General features: G+C 42.8%; 2 protein-coding genes across 4 annotated transcripts in view; both read right to left on the bottom strand.

Moving 5' to 3' along the window:
• LOC115475486 overlaps window positions 1-19,920 on the bottom strand; it is a 406,432-nt gene that overhangs the window by 243,513 nt on the left and 142,999 nt on the right. The gene's annotated exons all lie outside the window — the stretch shown is intronic.
• Window positions 1-19,920, bottom strand: part of LOC115475485 — a 49,175-nt gene that overhangs the window by 23,118 nt on the left and 6,137 nt on the right. For all 3 annotated transcript variants that reach the window (XM_030211239.1, XM_030211240.1, XM_030211238.1), the window contains exons 2-3: window positions 11,626-11,751; window positions 3,300-3,381 (exon numbers count right to left, since the gene is read on the bottom strand). In XM_030211239.1, the coding sequence (XP_030067099.1) occupies window positions 3,300-3,381; window positions 11,626-11,719 (176 nt within the window). In that variant the 5' untranslated portion in view covers window positions 11,720-11,751. The remainder of the gene's footprint in view (window positions 1-3,299; window positions 3,382-11,625; window positions 11,752-19,920) is intronic.

Genomic DNA, 19,920 nt, shown 5'->3' with positions numbered 1-19,920 from the left:
ACAGTGTTCCTTAAGACAGAGATGGGGAGGGGTCTGAGCTTCTGTCCATACTTTTGTATTTTCAACTTATGCATTTATTTTCTTTTAAGAAAACTATGCACGCACAGAGTCAGGTGAATGTATGTGCAGGTAGTTTTCCTGGAGTAATCTGAAAGCGAAGTTAATCATGTAACCTCACTTTGAAAACTGGTATGTACCTGGTAGGGTGCTGAGATCTGTCCCAGAAAATAGATTGGTGGTCCCTAGTTTGTCAAAGGGTCACTGGGAACTGACACATATGGGTACATTCTTTAATATTTAGCAGCAACATTGTGGAATTGTCTTCCTTATGCTCTCTGGACCATCATTCTGTGAGTTTTCCTCCACCACTGTTCTTTATTGTATTTTTTACCATGCTGAGTATTTCTTGAATACTTGTTTAGTTTTCCTGTCAAGTTATTGGAGTTATTTTCTGCATTTTGTGTGTATATTATTTTATTGCCAACCTCTGAGTATGAAAACTTAAATGTGATGCAGTTGTAAGAATGTTCAGGGCCAGAGTTTGGTTGGAGCACTGGTGGACTCAGCTGCACCTGTGTACTCTAAGCATATATATTTCCTCCTGCTTCTGAGGGTTGAAAATGTGTGCTGATCTATTTAACTTGTGGTTTCTGCAAGATTTGTGCTAACGTTTTATAAAGACACATAAATGCTTAATCTGTGTTAAAAAAAAATACAAAAAAGTGTCCACATGACCTCCCCATCTAGGCAATCTGTTAAAATTATTACAGAGAAGTTAGGACTGGTTCAACTATAAGATTTTTCTGGATGATTATCAAATTCTGCATGATTTTCAGTTTGGGTTTTATCCAAAGTTTTCTACAGAAACGTTGCTTATTATAGCACGTGACCGTACTAGGGCCAATTTTGATATTTTGATAGCTCTGGACATCTCAGCTGCTTTCGAAACATTTCATCACAGATTGCTACTGGGACACCTAGAAGAACTTAGATTAGAGGGCAAGGTCCTTTTGTGGTTTTGTTCTTTTTTGAGTAGTCAATTCTTTCAGTTGTGAATACATCAGTCTACATCTAGGTGGTTGGACTCAGTCAAGTTCCTCAGGGTTCTGCTCTATCACCCGTTCTGTTTAACATCTACATGTTACCACTATGTAAACTTTTGAAAGGGCTAAGAGTGTATTATCGTCTTTATGCCGATGACATCCAATTCTTTTTCCTATTGAAAAATCTGTCATAAAAGTGTTTCATTGCCTACGTCTCTATTTGTCAACAATAAAGAGCTAGATGTCTGCCAAAAGATTAAAGTATAATATGACTAAGACTCAAATTATGATTCTTTCCTACGTATTTTGATTTAGAAGATTCTTATATTGAAATCAAACACGAGATGTAATACCTTGGGTTACTTCTGGATTCCGCTTTGTCTTTCTTACCCCATGTACAGAACGTACTCAGGTGTATCTTCTTTAAACTGAAACTTTTAAGTAGACTTAGGACTTATCTATTAGAGGATAATTTTAGGTTGCTTATTTTTGCTCATATCACTCCTCTGTCTGACTATTGTGATGCATTACTTATGGAAGCTTCTGGAACCTTGTTCCATCCGCTTCAGTTGGCACAAAATGCTTTGGCAAGAATAGTGGCCAGAACAGCCAGATGGGACCATATTACCCCAGTTCTTAGGAACCTCCATTAACTATCTATTAATTGGCGTTCTCAATTTAAGATTTTAGTATTAATCTGTAAATGTTTGAACAATTTTTTAAATTTTAGTTACATTTGTACCCCACGCTTTCCCACTCATGGCAGGCTCAATGTGGCTTACATATACAGGTACTTATTTGTACCTGGGGCAATGGAGGGTTAAGTGACTTGCCCAGAGTCACAAGGAGCTGTGCCTGGAGTGGGAATCAAACTCAGTTCCTCAGTTCCCCAGGACCAGAGTCCACCACCCTAACCACTAGGCCACTCCTCCACTCCACAATGAAGCCCCAGTCTGCTTGGCTACACAATTACAAATATACAGTCCATAAAGGTCCCTCTGATCTGATAATAAGCATCTGCTGGATGTACCCCCTGTGGAACATATACGATTTGAAGAGAATAGATCATGTTTCGCATTGTCCACTATTTCAGGCTTGCTTTGGTTTCCTCGCTTGTGTTGCCCCACTCATTGGCTTAAACAGCAAACAGGTTAGCATTAAAATCCTACTCATCCTTGATAAACACATTTTACTACCTTAAATCCTGTTTCAGATGGACAAAACTGTGGTTTCATTTCTAAAATAATTGTATTCCTTCTAGCTTTTTTAACTCATGCATTTTTATATTCCTGTTTATATTACAGTTTAATTTACAGTTCCATTTATTTAACTACCTTATGTGATTAACAGTCTTCTTGGATGTCTGTTATTTATCTTTTTAGTACATGCTTTCTATGACTTTGTAAAAAAGACTCCTTGTTTTATCAGTCATTACTTTTTATATTCTTGTAGTAAGTTACATATTTTTATATTTTGTAATTGTATATTCCTTTTAATTTGTAGACTCCTGAAGCAGGCATTTTTCGCTGTAACACAGCTCCGTGTTTGGTCTATTGAGTTTTTTAAAATATATTTAAAAAAAAAAGTATTATTATCTATTACTCGCTTGCATGGTGTCTTGGAACTGTCGTGTTGATCTCGCTACTTTTTTGTTTTTTTTTATCTTTGCACTGTAAAACTACCATTATAGGGGAAAATATCCAGGGTACTAACTTAATGACGTCACAGTTAAGTAGACATTTGATAATATGGGCACAGTGTCAGTAATGGACAAATTGAGAATCCAGACACTGCTTGAGCAAGTTTTTAAGCAAAAGCAATAGTGACTGCGTAAAATCTGAAGAACAGGAAGCTGAGCACTGTGAAGAAAATTAGTGACTGCAAAATTGTGTCATATCGTTAATTTTTAGTTCCAATGCTTTTATTGCGCAAAAATCGTTAGGTAATAATGCTAAAATGTCGGTAACATCAACATAGCTTAAGATAATTAAATTTTGTCTAACAGTAATATGTAAATATGATGATTAACTAAGTACATAACATTTCTTGCTGAAATTAAAATCGACTTCTAAGAAATCTTCAAAAATATGCAGGGGGTTATTTGAAATGCAAGTCATTCAATATTAAACCCAGAATAATCTTTCAGAGTGTACGCTGCTTATTATACTCTAAAATAACCAAACATGTTTTATACACTGACTGCATGATCAATACTTGTGCATACATCCTTATAAGTGTTGTACAATTTTCACTCACTCTATTATTAAAGCAGGCACAGTGAAAATGTCATTAATTTTTCCCAAGTCCAAGTTGAATATATCCAAGTGATTCATAAAAGCTACAAAAAAAGTCAACAGATTAGGTTTACAATTTAGGATAATAGACCAAAGCAATATAACAAAAGAGTCACTTCTGAGGACATCAACACAACATGCAAAACAACTCAGGTTTTTTTGAAGCTCCAGTGGCTACTGGAACTCTGCACTGCTTAAAGGACAAGAAACTTTGGAGTAGATGTTTATTTATTACATTTGTATCCCATATTTTTCCACATAGCAGTAGGCTCAATGTAGCTTACAGGTTCCGGAGAGTAGAGTACTAACTCCGGGAATATATACAGAGCGGAAAATAGAGTAACAGTAGGTGCTAGGAAGCTGATAAGGTTCCGGAAAAGAGAATACAACTCTGGGACTAATATATAGTAGCATATAGAGAGAAGTAATCTTAATGAGGCTGATAAGCCTCCGAGGATGGGACTACAGCTTCTAGTGAGTAATACAGAGTAGGATAAGGGTAGAAGTACACTTCATTATATGGAGTGGTAAAATTCGTACAGTTTGAAGTAATAGGATTATGTGGAAGAGGTATTGTTCATTTCATATATCGAAAGATGTGATGCATTGTTCATGAATTAGTTCGGGTCTGCTGGGTAGGCTTTCCGGAAGAGGTGAGTCTTGAGGTCTTTTTGAAATTTTAGATGGGTGTTCACAGTTCTAATGTTTGTAGGTAAAGCGTTCCAGAGCTGGGTGCAAATGTAGGAAAAGCTGGATGCATATGTTGTTTTGTATTTTAGTCCTTTACAGTTTGGGTAATGCAGGTTTAGAAACATGCTTGATGATTCTATGATGTTTCTAGTTGGTAAGTCGATAAGTTTGGTCATGTAGGTTGGGGTCAGACCATGGATTATTTTGTGGACCAGAGTGCAAATTTTGAAGGCTATTCGTTCCTTGACTGGTAGCCAGTGCAGTATTTCGCGTAAGGGTTTAGAACTTTTGAATCTTGTGTTTCTGAAAATGAGTTTAGCTGCCGTGTTCTGCGCGGTCTGGAGTTTCCTTAAGATCTGTTCTTTGCATCCCGCATATACGGCGTTACAGTAGTCAACATGTGATAGGACAATTGTTTGAATTATGTTACGGAAAGTTTCCCTTGGGAAGAATTGTTTGATCCGTTTGAGTTTCCACATTGAATGGATCATTTTCTTCATGGTGGCAGAGGCTTGGCTCTCCAAGGTTAGGTTGGTGTCAATAGTAATTCCAAGGATCTTCAGTTTGTCTGATATTGGGAGAGTATGTTCTGGGGTTTTTATGGATGAAGGGAGGTTTGTTTTGTGGTGAGAAGAGAGAGTAAGGCAGTGAGTTTTTTCCTTGTTGAGTTTGAGTTTGAATGCCGATGCCCAGGCATCCATTAAGCTTAAACTGGTCTTTATTGCAACAGTGATTTCTGTTGGATTAGAGTTGAATGGTATGTGAATGGTGACATCATCCGCATACAGAAAAGGATTAAGACTATGCTTGTATAGGGCATGAGCAAGGGGGATCATCATCTCTATATATAAAAGGCACTTCCAACGTTCTATGAGGCAAAGTTACCCAGCATTCCAAGTAAAGTTGGTCATGGTGTAGATCACTTTTCCACCATGAGTGCCTGCCCCGCCCTTGCGTCGTCACAACGTCATGACCTAGAGGGCGGAGCACATACACTCGACCAAACAAAAAGCACACCCGTGAGAGAGAAGGAAGGGAGGGAAGCAGGCAGGCAAGCAAGCAGGCAGCCAGCCTGAACATCCGAGGGAGGGAGGGAGGGACGGAACGAACGAACCACCGAGCCAGACACCCACACAACTCCAAAGTCCCCGCCCCTCACCCCTACACCCCCACCAACTTCCCACCATTACCACGCCACGCCCCCAATCATCGCCCCTCACCCCTAACCCCCCCAAGTTCCCACCACTACCACCCCCCCCTAACATGTTGCCACCGCTCGCCACCTCCACCCCCCCAGGTCATAACACCCACTGCTCCACCCTCCCCCCCCAAAGTCGCAAACACCCACTGCTCCACCCTCCATCCCCCCCAAAACAGGTCGCCGCCGCTCACACCCACCCTCTGTCCTACATCAGCTGAACACCACTTCCCCCCCCCCCCCCCCTCCGTCAGATACAAAAAAAATTTAAAAAAGTTAACCTGCCAAAATGTTTTTAAGAAGGAAGCAGGGCCCCACAGCCAGCCATGGGTTGTGAGCTGTGCATCTGCTCTTCCTCTCAGCTTTGACGCCACTGCCCCTGGACTGGAGGTATACCCCAGAACAGACCCCTGCGGGACCCCACTAACTACCCTTCACCACTGAGAATATTGACCATTCAACCCTACTCTTTGCTTCCTATCTTTCAACCAGCTCTTAATCCATAGTAATACCCTACCTCTGATCCCATGACTCTCCAGTTTCCTCAGGAGTCTTTCATGAGGCACTTTGTCAAACGCCTTTTGAAAATCCAGATACACAATATCCACTGGCTCCCCATTGTCCACATGTTTGTTCACCCCCTCAAAAAAATGCAGTAGATTGGTGAGGCAAGACTTCCCTTCATTAAATCCGTGCTGACTTTGTCTCATCAGCCCATGTTTTTGTACGTGCTCTGTAATTCTATGCTTGATAATAGCCTCTACCATTTTGCCCAGTACCGATGTCAGACTCACCGGTCTATAGTTTCCCGGATCTCCTCTGGAACCTTTTTTAAAAATCGGCGTAACATTGGCTACCCTCCAGTCTTCCAGTACCACATTCGATTTTAGGGATAGATTGCATATTACTAACAGTACTACTACTACTACTAAAATTTCTAAAGCGCTACTAGGGTTACGCAGCGCTGTACAGTTTAACAAAGAAGGATGGTCCCTGCTCAAAGGAGCTTACAATCTAATGGACAACTTGTGCAGTCAGCTTACAATCTAATGGACAACATGTGCGACAGTCAAATTGGTGCAGTCCAGATTTCCTGGATAGAGGTGAAATGGTTAGGTGTCGAAGGTGACATTGAAGAGATGGGCTTTGAGCAAGGATTTGAAGATGGGCAGGGAGGGGGCTTGGCATATGGGCTCAGGAAGTTTGTTCCAAGCATAGGGAGAGGCAAGGCAGAAAGGGAGGAGCCTGGAGTTGGCGATGGTGGAGAAGGGGACAGAGAGGAGGGATTTGTCCTGTGAGCGGAGGTTTCGGGTAGGAGCGTACGGGGAGATAAGGGTAGAGAGGTATTGAGGGGCTGCAGATTGAGTGCATTTGTAGGTTATTAGGAGAAGCTCATAGGCGTAGTTTGACTGTTTCATTTGGGGGGGGGGGGAAAGAATGGGCGGAGCATATTAGCATATTCATTTGCATATATACATATGCAAATGAATATGCTAATATGGAGGAAGGAATTAAAATTTACAGGCAAAATATCACAGATGCACATTTCAAAAAGCTAACATATTTCAATTAATAAATTCTGAATAAAATACTTTTATCTACCTTTGTTGTCTGATCATTTAGTTTTTCTATTCGCTTTGGTCCCAGTGTCTTCTGTTTTATGCAGTGTCTTTTTTCCATTTGATATTTTTTTCTCTCACCATGTCCACCATCCTCCTGTGTCCTTATGCGTCCTGTCTACCATCTGTAGCCCTGTCCCTATCCTTCCTCCAGTTTCAGTATCTGCCCTCAAAGTGTTCTGATCCAGCCCTTAAATTCAGCAGTTTTCCCTCCATCCACATCCAGCATTTCTCCTCACTCCCCTCCTCTCCATCCATGTCCATCTACTTCCTCTGTCTTCCCTCTCCTCCATCCATGTCCAGCATTTCTCCTCTCTCCCTTCCACTCTATCCGTGTGCTTCTCCTTCCTTTGTCTTTCCTTCCCTCCATCCATGTCCAGCATTTCTCCTCTCTTCCCTCCCCTCCATCCATGTGCATCTCCTTCCTGACTTCCCTCCCCTTCATCCATCCATGTCCAGCAACTCTCCATTCTCCCCTGCCCTCTCCTCCATCCACCCATATCCAGCAAATATGCTCTCTCCCCTGCCCCCTCCATTCATCTAGCCATGTCCAGCAATTGTCCTCTCTCCCCTGCCATCCCCTCCATCCATGACCAGCAACTCTCCATTCTCCCCTGCCCTCTCCTCCATCCATCCATGTCCAGCAATTCTCCTCTCTCCCCTGCCCTCCCCTCCATCCATCCATGTCCAGCAATTCTCCACTCCCCTGCCCTCCCCTCCTTGTCCATCAATTATTCTCTCCCCTGCCCTCCCCTCCTCTCCATGTCCAGCGATCTCTCCCCTGCCCTCCCCTCCTCTCCATGTCCTGCGATCTCTTTTCTCCCCTCCCCTCCCATCCATGTCCAGCGATTCTCCCTGCCCTCCCTCAGCTTCCTGACAGCCTTCCTCTCCTTTCCTACCTGCCCCCCCCCATGTGTGTTTAAACCTTTTGTTTTCCTCGCAGCGACAGCAGTGAAGCCCACAATACAGCGGGCTTGCCTCTAGTCTTTCCCTTCCCTCACACAGCGACCCGCCCTCACAGAAACAGGAAATACATAATTGCAAGACGGCAGGACACTGAGTGAGGGAAGGGAAAGGCTGGAGGTGAGCCCGCTGTATTGTGGGTTTCACTACTGTGCCGTCGCTGCAAGGAAAATAAAAGGTTTAAACGCACGTGAGGGAGGGCAGGAAGGAACGAAGAGGAAGCCTGTCCAGGAGCTGAAGGCGGGAAGAGCTGCCTGCAGCGTTGTGCCAGCTCTTCGTTTGGGGGGGCAATGCCCCCTTCACCCCCCCCCCCAATCTACACCCATGGATATATAGACGACGTCTTTATGTTATGGCACGGGACCTGCGATCAACTTCAACAATTTTTTGAATGGGTTACCACTAGAGACAGATACATACAATTCACCATGCAACAATCTGCGACCCAAATCAATTTTCTAGATATACTAATTACTCAAAGGCAAACATCAGTCATGACAGAGGTATACATGAAACCCACAGATTGGAATAGCCTTTTGTACTACCACAGTAATCATCCGAAAGCAACTACCAACAGCCTTCCTTTCTCTCAACTGATAAGATATTGAAGAATTTGCAGTCAAAAACATAACTAAGATACAAGCAAGTAATCTACTGGAAAAATTTAAGAATTGGGGCTATCCCGAAAAAGTTTTACGGAAGTCTTATACCAGGGCAAAACATAATCATCAACAAACATTGCTGTTACCGAAAAGAACAGAAGTAGATCAGACAGAAACCTGTGTCCTTCAATATATTCAAGGTTCCAGCAAGGTGGCTAACATCCTCAGACAGCATTGGAGGATTCTACAAAAACACCCCACATTTCGAGACAACCAGTTGAGAATAGCCTATTCTCGAGGTCCTAATTTGAGGGACATGTTATAATCTCCATCTGAGCAACGGGCTTCTGACACCATTTCGGGACATGAAGCATGTGGAAAATGTATTTTTTGTCCAAATACGATACAAAGACCTTCTATAATCCACATACCCGCCAAGAATATTAGTTAAGACATCACACAATTTTTTTTAATTACATTTGTAGCCCGCACTTTCCCACTCATGGCAGCCTCAATGTGGCTTACATATTATATACAGTTCTTATTTGTACCTGGGGCAATGGAGGGTTAAGTGACTTGCCCAGAGTCACAAGGAGCTGCCTGTGGCTGCAGTGGGACTCGAACCCAGTTCCCCAGGACCAAAGTCCACCACTCTAACCACTAAACCACTCATGTTGTTTAGGCAATGAAATGCCCTTGTAATAAAATTTACGTGGGTAAAACCACTAGACAACTAAAACAGAGGTTAAGTGACCACAAGTTCAATATGGCACATCAGAGACGGGAAGCTCCACTGGTATCACATAGCATAGCACAACCACACACTTTCGATGAATTTAGATGTGTTGCTATAGACCATGTACCCGCAACGAAACAAGGAGGAGACCGGGACAGGAAACTCCATCAAATAGAACAAAAATGGATACATAGATTAAACACTTTGACTCCCATAGGTCTTAATAACAGAATTGAATGGAGTGTGTTCCTTTAATTTTAAATTTTAAAGGTGGGCACCTGTATCTTTAAGAAAGATTTAAACTATCCCCTTAGTAGGAGGGGCTTAGGACCAGAGGGCCATTAAATAAATCGGCGGCCATTTTACAGCCTGTTTCTAATCAGTTCAGGCTGTTCACCACAAGGTAAGCAACTTCTAACTGCTGTATCTCTTGCCTGTTTCCACCTCCCCGTTATCTCTCAACACTTACAGATCTGAATGCTATTTTAGAGCACCCAGAGAGGCAGAAGATATCGCTCCTAAAGAAGCAACTAGCGAAACAGAAGCTTGCTGTAGAGCGTTTCCAGCCCTAATTACGAAGCTCAGATAAGTGCAGCCAATTATTATAGTAATGGAACTGTAAGAAGCAGGAGGTTTTTGACTAATGAGGAGCAAGCCTTATAGCCAATATAAATACACAGGGCACAGCCTGTAATTAAGGATATGAAGGGCACCAACCGAGTCTATTAATTTAACTCACATAGAAGGTTGCGCATCTGAAGTCTTTTCCTCCATTATACACAATATCATTTGATTAGTTTGAGAGGCTGAATTGCTAGCACGTGTTATATAACATTTCTTAACTGGGAGCAGTCAGTTATCTGTAAACCAGATACATGCCCCAGCACTGTCATACTTATAGTATCTGCTTTACAGAGGCTGCTTTCTCCTTGTTCTGAGTGCTGGAAACTGCTCTCCCGATGTACAAAGGAGCAGAGGACTTGAAGCAGGTGAAGAGCTCAATATTGATATTGAAAGGATCCTGCCTGCTTAAACCCCGCTCAGTGGATGTCCCAGGATATTGAGTGCCACCCGCACAGGGTCACTGAATATCCCCTCTGACCGCCATGGCACTGGGTGGTCCATGGGCGAGACAGTGAGGATTTGGCACCCCCCCCGCTGGCAGGACTGTAGGTGGAGGACTCCCACACAGCTTAGAGAGAACAGTGATGCTGAACGTTAGTTCTGATCATTGCAGCAGTCTCCAGTTAGTGGCAGAGTGGTTCAGGATGGAGTTGGAGCTGAGCGAAACGTTATCCTGTCTCCGCTAATATTCACTGCCGGCACCTGGATACATCTCTGGCGCATGTAGCAGGTGCACATCAAGTGGCTTTCTACGTGTGTAGATCAATAGCTGGAGGTAAGGTCTCAGACCCAAAATGGATGTGTGCCAATTTTGATTTTTCCGCACGTCCATTTCAGCACAAATTTAAAAAGGCCTTTTTTTACAGGCAGGCTGAAAGATGAATCTGCGTGCACCCAAAACACACGTCTACACTACCGCAGGTCATTTTTCAGCGCACCTCAGTAAAAGGACCCTTAACCCTCCATTGCCCCAGGTACAACAGTAGAACAAAGTACTACTTAGATTGAGAGCCCACTAGGGACAGATCCAGTACCTGTGAAATGAAACTGTAAACCACTTAGGTCTAAGCAGTATATAAATACCTGAATGAATGAATTTGCACACATAACTGGCATGTATTTATTTATTATTAACTGACTAGCAGGAGAAGGTGGTTTACAGATTATATAATCAAGGAAAAGGACTACAGCATAAGAATAGGAAGAAACCATTCAACCTGTAATACAAACATCTAAGAGTAATGTACATCATAAGTTATTTTACAATAAAGGTTTGTATCCTGGAAATTCTTGGATCATCAGGTTTTTTTTGTTTGGTTGTTGCCACTGAGGGGCACTTTTACTAAGCCGCATACACGTCTACAAGTGTCCAACACACATCAATTCGGAGTTACCACCCAGCTACCGCATGGCCCAGGCAGTAATTTTATTTTTTATGCGGCATAACCCGGATGGTAATTGTCATTGAACACGTATAGATGATTACCACATGGGTAACACGTGAGACCTTTCCACTAAGTCAATGGGTGGCAGTAAGGTCTCAGACTCAAAATGGATGTGCGCCAATTTTTATTTTGCCCAATGCCCATTTTTAGCAAAAGTTTTAAAATGGCCTTTTTTCACAAGTACGCTGAAAAATGGATCTGGACGCCCAAAACATGTGCCTACACTAGTGCAGTCCATTTTTCAGTGCACCTTAGTAAAAGGACCCCTGTGGGGGTTTTTTGCCACTGAGTAGAAAACTTTGACACTTTTTTATGCATTGCAAGGAACTTTCCCATTAAAAGTAAGAGGTATGAATTTCTTTCTTTCTTTCTTTCTTTCTCTTTCTTTCTTTTTCTTTCTTTTATACTTACAGTCTTCCACTTTTTGCGCATCACATTCACCATTCACAGGAGCAGATAAAGCAAACAGACCCAAGAAAATGGCCAAACTCCACATTTTCAACATCTTTGGTTTTAGTTTCTGGACACTGCAGCAGCCTGTTGGAGATAAGGGGGGGGGGGGGACCTATCAAAAATGTATTAAGCTAACATCATAGGATTGCCAGCTGGTTCCAGATTTTCATAACAACCTCATCTAGAATATTAACAGGGAAAAGAGAGCTACAAGTATATACTGGTAACGGAGTAAAACCAGGATTGCTAACTCTTTGTGAAAGTGATGGAGAGAAACCAAAATATAGACATGTGGATTGGGCAAACATCAGAATGAGCATTATTATTTGTTAAGGACTGCCTATGATTTTTCCATATCCTTTTTTTTTTCTCTTTTTGCAATCAGGAGTTCTCTTAATGAGCATCAAAGTTTCAAAGTCATATTTTTCTGGGGGCCTAGGGTTGCAATTAGAAAATTGCTAGTTGACCATTAATGCCAAATTATGCTATTATTCTTTAATGGTCAATTATTGCCATAATAGAATTCACATTTAGGGCTCCTTTTACAAAGCCCCGTAGTGATTCCCACGCAGTAATTGTGATGAAACCCATAGGCACATAACCCTTACCGTTCAGTGAATCCAGACTGCCCCAATTTGACTGCCCCTATCGGACCGACCATTCACTTGTCTATTAGATTGTAAGCTCTTTGAGCAGGGACTGTCTCTCTTTGTTAAATTGTACAGCGCTGCGTAACCCTGGTAGCGCTCTAGAAATGTTAAGTAGTAGTAGTAGTAGTAGAATTGAATGGGCTTTGTTACATTTGCCACACTTGGAATCACTTCACAAAATGTTGCCTTCTAACTTTAGGTCACCTTGCTTGAATTGACCCCAAAGTGGATATGGTGTGCACTATGAGGAAATACAAATCACTATTTCAGAAACAGTGTAAAATCTTTGCCAGCAGTGAAAGCACCACAGATACATTATTATTATTACATTTGTATCCCACATTATCCCACCTCTTTGCAGGCTCAATGAGAAGCATGAGAAGCACCACACATGCAGAAAGCGTTGTGCCTGTGAAAACGAGTACACAAACTCAGAGAAAGGGTGTGTACGATGATGAGAAACTGGCAGAATCACAAAATGGCCAGAAAAATATGAAAATTTCCACAACATCATGGAAAAATAATATGAAGCACAAATTTGTTTGGTTGCCCATCCTTAGTACTAAATATATTAGATGATGCAAGAATTTTGAAGCTTTTGAAAGGGATAGAGAGATGGATTATAAATAGAAAAATGAACATGATTTATTTCACAATTCCATTTTATTCTAGTTTTAGTAGATTCATTAAAACAGCATTTCAACATAGCTAACGCCAAGTCAGCCATCAGTGAAATGTTTGACTCAAATAAGTTTAGCAAAATAATCTGCATCTTCTTTCCTTTCTGTCAAGCACCAGAATCTTTTTGAAAATCCCATCTGCAAAGGACATGACTGGAAAAATTAGAAAAGTGAATTATTATGCACTATACAATGGTCTGACTACAAAGGGCCTGCACCAGCTCCAGTTGATTCAGAATGCAGCGGCAAGACTCATAGAAGGTTGCAAGCGACGTAACCACATCACACCATTTTTGCAAAAACTTCATTGGCTACCAGTTCAATACAGGACTAAATTTAAAACTCTATGTCTGATCTTCAAGGCCCTGAAAGGAAACAGCCCCGAGCATCTGAAGAATAGGATGATCCTCCACACACCACCAAGGACACTAAGGTCCTCCCAAGGACTTTCACTAACTACACCCTCTCCAAAAGACATTATACGATGTGATACCCGCAAGCGAGCCTTCTCCGGAGTAGCCCCCACACTCTGGAATGCATTGCCGGAAAGGCTCCGCTTAACACAAGACTATCTGTACTTCAGGAAGCAGGTGAAAGCTTGGCTCTTCAACCAAGCCTTTAATGGAAGAAGTAACTAACTTGTTAGTCTCACTCACACACACAAGGATTGACTTGGGCTGCACATACTGCAGCGGGACATGTTTATCCACTCCTACCCTAGCTGAGATAATATTTAACCATCTCTCTGACCTCACGTGCAACTTTCTTCAAATCAATCACCTTACTTTCTTACTCATCTATGTGTTACAACCTTGCCTTACCCTTCACTACCAATTATAATGTTCTAGTACATATTGTGCTGTCATTGCAAGTAGTATACCATGCCATACTTTGTATTGTTGTTCGAATATTTTTACTTCTCTAATTGCCTACTACTCATGTTTGATCTATTCTTACTGTGAATTCCTTTTAAAAAGGCGGTAAATAAATTCTTCATGGGATAAACATAATGGAATTCTGTTCAGAAGGAAGGGATCCTCAGAAGTTTAGCGGAGATTGGGTGGCAGAGCCGGTGTGTGTGTGTGTAGGGGGGGCAGGGCTGATGGTTGGGAGGCGGGGCTAGTGCTGGGCAGACTTCTATGGTCTGTGCCGTGAGGATGGCAGATACTAATCAAGAAACAAAAAATTAGCAAATCTGCTTAGAGCAATAAATTAAGAAACTTGTAAATAAATGCTCTAAATAACAACAAATATATCACTGGTGCATATGTAAAAGGTAATATCTTAGAAGATATTAAATAAAGGCCTCACAAGCCTAGGGTACCAACTCAGTGGACACACCTATAAGGGCTTACATCATAGGCCAACCGCCACCTCCGAAAAAACCTGCAGTATGTAATCACTGTGTCAATCTGCAGTAAAAAACGGAGGGTGGTGTAATAGTAAATACCTACACAATATGCACAAGTAATATCTTAAATATGTATTATCGGAAAGATAATAATCAAGACAAAAGGAGCTATATCATGGGATCATCATTCGGGATAGTCTGAACTGCAAAAGATGATGTACTTAGCTTCAATCAAAAGGCAGATAGTTCACATCCATATGGCGTCTCGAATCTTGAATGATAGCGAAGAAGCTTCAAAATGTTCCCACGAAGTATGGTTAGAAAGGCACTCTCAATCACTCTCGACAGTTGTAGAATTTTCGGTGTTTCGTTGCTTCATCAGGAGAAGATATGCATAAACATTTATCTTCCATATTGCATACAAAAGAAGTCAAAATTGTGACTGCTTATAAAGACGCTCTGACGGATGCACATGTTAATGAACTGACGTCACTTCCTGCAAAGTCTGTATCTCGAGACAATCAATTAAAGGTGTTTAATCCTCAATCAATTAAAATGTTAGTAAAAAAACTTCCCATTCCATTGGGCCATTCAGACCATTGGGAAATGTATGTAAATGATATATCCATCTTTGTACTTTTTGGTGTAAAACCCTGGAAATATCATCTCATCTACCATTATCCTGTATGTGCTCAATCACTGTACAGCCTAGCTGATCAAACGTGTGTTTTTCATGAATGCAGCGGTTTATACTTTAACAAGACTGATGAAAACAGGAAGATTGAAAAAGAATGGCCTGGATTGCTCAGGTTCAGATTCCTCCAATATAAATAGTGAGGATAGTGTACTCAGGAAAGTCTGTGCAATTAAAAACTTAACTTTGCAGGCTACGTCAATGCAAAATCATTCTCAATTACGTATTTAATTTGTGACATTTTTACCCCACATTAGTTCGAGAGTAACACAGGTTCAATGTAGCTTACATAACAAACAAATGATTATAAATGATATATATTAAAAACTATATAAACAGTGTAACCATAGTCCTCCTTCCACGTGGGGGCCAGGACTAACCCTGCTTAGCTTTAGCTGTCTCCATCCAAGGTATGGGATCCAAACCACCTCTCCTCTGTCAGGTACTCGTCCCGGTCTGGCTGCTCTCCGGCTGGCCTGAGCCTTTTTCCTGCTCACGGCAGGGACACACAAAAACTCACCATTCTCATAGTTTCTTGAAAACACAGGTTTTTATTTTCTCAAAACCCTTATCTTCAAAACAGCCTTAGTCTTTCACTTAGTTTCATCACCAACAAAGAAAGATTCAGTTCAGGTTTTCACATTCACCTTCTCAACACAGTTCAATCTTAATTCAGAATACCACAAAGCAGTAAATCCTTGCCTTGTTCCCAATTGTAGCATAACCCTCACAGGCGCTATCTTCTAATCTCAGATAGTTAATGGGTTAGCTTTCTCCACCAGCTCCTTCCCCACTGTATGATTTTCTCCTCTCCAACTGTCCACAGTTTTGGCCATACTGACGCCACAAAACCCTTTACCTTTCCTGCTAGAGTCTGAGCAAGACCTGAGACCTCCATGCACTCCTCCTCCCCCTCTTCCCCTACATCCTCTTTATCCCATTCCATGTCTTCCTCTGCCCAGGGTTCCCCCAGCTGCTGCTCATTCCCTTGATCAGAACTCATTTCCCAATCATTCACTCCTCCCTCCATTTTCTGAGAGCCCTGCTGCTGTCCCAGTGGTTTCTGGGGCTGGTAGTTTCTTCCCCTAACTAGTGGTTTCACTGGGGTTTTGGCCACTAGAGGGTGAACATTTTGTCTAGAAGGAATTAGTGAAGGAGAGTCATTACATCTAAAGGGAAAACTTCTCCCCCATCCCTGTTTCAGCACTACCGGAACTAGACTCCTTTCAGACCCCTCACATACCCCCCTGTTTAAGTGATTGCTAGTATTCTCTTGTCCTTCACTAGCAATCCGAGATAATACATCTGCATTTGTTACTAGCTTCCCTGCCCTATGCTCCACTTGAAACCGATAAGGCTGCAAGGCCCGATACCACCGAGTGCGTCGAGCATTGCTATTCTTCATATGCCCTAACCATTTAAGAGGTGCATGATCAGTCACTAGGGTAAAGATTCGCCCATCCAAATAGAAATGACACATCTGTATAGCCCATTTGATGGCTAAACACTCCCTCTCTATTGTATATTGTAGAGTAACGGGTTTCATGCGGAAGCAACTTTCGACTCAGATACATGAGAGGGTGTTCCTGCTTCTCATGTACCTGAGATAACACCGCGCCCAAACTCACACCCGAGGCATCAGCCTGCAGAACAAAGGATTTGGAAAAATGAACTGCTTTTAACAGGGGTTCTTGGCACAGGGTTAGCCTTAACCTATTGAATACCTCTAGCCCCTCCTCATTCCATTGAAGCCTATTCGGAGTCTCCTTTTTAAGCTTGTTTGTTAGCGGAGTAGCCCTAGATGCAAAATGAGGTATGAACCTCCGATAGTATCCCACTAATCCCAAGAAACTTCTCAATTCCTTCTTGTTTCTGGGGCATGGGAATTCCAGAATACTCTCTACTTTGTCACACAACAGGGTTATCTGCCCATCTTCTACCCTGTATCTCAGGTACTTCACCTTCTGTTGGCCGAAGTGGCACTTTTGAGGATTCAATGTCAAACCTGCTCGCCGGAAAGCCCCCAGCACCTCCTGAACCCATACAACATGTGAGGGCCAGTCTAAATATGCAGCCGTGTATTCTTGGTGTGGTCTTAGAATCCCATCCAGGAGGTGCTGGCACAAGGCCGCAGCCGAATTAAGGCTGTACGGCATCCTCCTAAACTGATAAAGACCCAAGGGAGTTGAAAATGCAGTCTTAGGTCAGGCCTCAGCTGTCAGGGGGATCTGCCAATATCCCTTGGTCAAGTCTAGCATGGATAGGTACTTGACAGTTCCCAACCAATCTAGGAGCTCCTCAATACGCGGCATCGGATAGGCGTTAGGAGTGGAAAGGGCATTGACCTGCTGGAAGTCGATGCAGAACTACCAAGTAGAACTTGCCGAAGGGTTAGAAGGTAAAGTTTGCCTATTTGTGGATGATACTAAGATTTGCAACAGAGTGGACATCCAGGAGGGAGTGGAAAGCATGAAAAGGGATCTGAGGAAGCTAGAAGAATGGTCTAAGGTTTGGCTATTAAAATTCAATGCGAAGAAATGCAAAGTGATGCATTTAGGGAGTAGAAACCCAAGAGAGACTTATGTGTTAGGCGGTGAGAGTCTGATAGGTACTGAGGGGGAGAGGGATCTTGGGGTGATAGTATCCGAGGATCTGAAGGCGACGAAACAGTGTGACAAGGCGGTGGCCATAGCGAGAAGGTTGCTAGGCTGTATAGAAAGAGGTGTGATCAGCAGAAGAAAGGAAGTGTTGATGCCCCTGTACAAGTCGTTGGTGAGGCCCCACCTGGAGTATTGTGTTCAGTTTGGGAGGCCGTACCTTGCGAAGGATGTTAAAAAAATGGAAGCGGTGCAAAGAAAAGCTACGAGAATGGTATGGGATTTGCGTTCCAAGACGTATGAGCAAAGACTTGCTGACCTGAACGTGTATACCCTGGAGGAAAGGAGGAACAGGGGTGATATGATACAGACGTTCAAATACTTGAAAGGTATTAATCCGCAAATATTTTCCTGAGATGGGAAGGCGGTAGAACGAGAGGACATGAAATGAGATTGAAGGGGGGCAGACTCAAAAAAGATGTCAGGAAGTATTTTTTCACGGAGAGGGTGGTGGATGCTTGGAATGCCCTCCCGCGGGAGGTGGTGGAGATGAAAATGATAACGGAATTCAAACATGCGTGGGATATGCATAAAGGAATCCTGTGCAGTAGGAATGGATCCTCAGAAGCTTAGCCAAAATTGGGTGGCATAGCAGGTGGGGGAAGAGAGGTTGGTGGTTGGGAGGCAAGGATAGCGGAGGGCAGACTTATACGGTCTGTGCCAGAGCCGGTGATGGAAGGCGGGACTGGTGGTTGGGAGGCGGGAAATACTCCTGGGCAGACTTGTACGGTCTGCACCCTGAAAAAGGCAGGTACAAATCAAGGTAAGGTATACACATATGAGTTTATCTTGTTGGGCAGACTGGATGGACCATGCAGGTCTTTTTCTGCCGTCATCTACTATGTTACTATGTAAGTACCATCCGACTTGGGAACCAGTACAACTGGACTTGACTGGAATGACTCCTCAATAACCCCAAACTCAAGCATCTCCTGAACCTGACAAATGACTTCCTGTTTTTTGCGGGTGAGAACCGGTAGGGTCTTTGCTTAACCACTTTGCCCGGCTCTGAAATGATATCGTGCATTATGAGATGCGTTTCTCCTGCACAGGGAGTCAGAACATCTTGAAACTCGGCCAAGAGTTCTTGAATTTCTTTCTGCTGTCCATCGCTAAGAGTAGCAGCAATTTGGGGCTCCCCAGCCTCAAAACTTTCTGTAATCTGGGGGCCTAATTCTTCCTCTGACTCTGCTACCTCCTGGCTCCACAAGCCTCTCCTCTCTTGCCAAGGCTTTAAAACATTAGCATGGTATGTCTGTTCACTACCTTGCTCATTTTTCACCATGTAGGTTACAGGCCCCAGCTTTCTCTCTATCATAGCTGGACCCCTCCAATTACTTTTGAATTTATAGGGAGAATCTGGTACCAATATTAATAATTTATATCCTACCTCAAATACCCTCTCTACACTCTTTCAATCGTAATACGCCTTCTGATAGTTCTGACTCCTTTCCAATTGCTATTGGGCACAGTCACTCAGCCTACGTAACCTCTCCTTCAACTTTACCAAATAGCTAGCCACATCATGGTCCACCTTTTCTGAGGGTACCCACTGCTTCTTTAGATTTAGAACATCTAACACCCTCCGGGGTGGTCGCCCATACATTAACTCAAATGGGGAGACTCCCAGGGAGGCCTGAACATTCTCCCTACATACATAGAGAGGAACAGAAAGCAACAGGTCCCATTCTTCATGGCAGGAACCCAATCCCTTCCTTAACAACAGCTTTAAGGTTCTGTTGAATCTCTCAACCAGACCATTAGTTTGAGGGTGGTAAGCAGCAATTCGGATGTGATGTATACCGAAAGCCTCCCACACTTGAGATAAGGTACGCAAAAGGAAGTTTGTTTCCCTATCAGTAATTACCTCCCTTGGGAAACCCACCTCACAAAATATAAGAATTAGCTGTGAAGCAATTACTCTTGCTGAGGTGCTACGAAGAGGCACTACTCTGGGATACTGGGTCGCCATATCCATTACCACTAGAATATATGAAAAACCTCTCCTGGAGCTAACAATAGGCCCAAACAAATCCATGGCTAGGCGGGCCACCGGGGATCCTATGCGGGGTAGTGGTCGTAATGGTACCCGTCCTGGGATCTGCTCGGACACTTTCTGACACTGGACACAAGAGTTACAAAACTGCTTCACCCAACTATACACCCCGGGCCAATAAAATCGGTTAAGTATCTGTACGAGGGTATTCTGAGCTCCTTTATG

The sequence above is a fragment of the Microcaecilia unicolor genome, chromosome 8, assembly GCF_901765095.1.
Source record: "Microcaecilia unicolor chromosome 8, aMicUni1.1, whole genome shotgun sequence".
Lineage (NCBI taxonomy): Eukaryota > Metazoa > Chordata > Amphibia > Gymnophiona > Siphonopidae > Microcaecilia > Microcaecilia unicolor.
The sequence above is the reverse complement of the archived record's forward strand: the minus strand, read 5'-3'. Positions and strand labels throughout refer to the sequence as shown.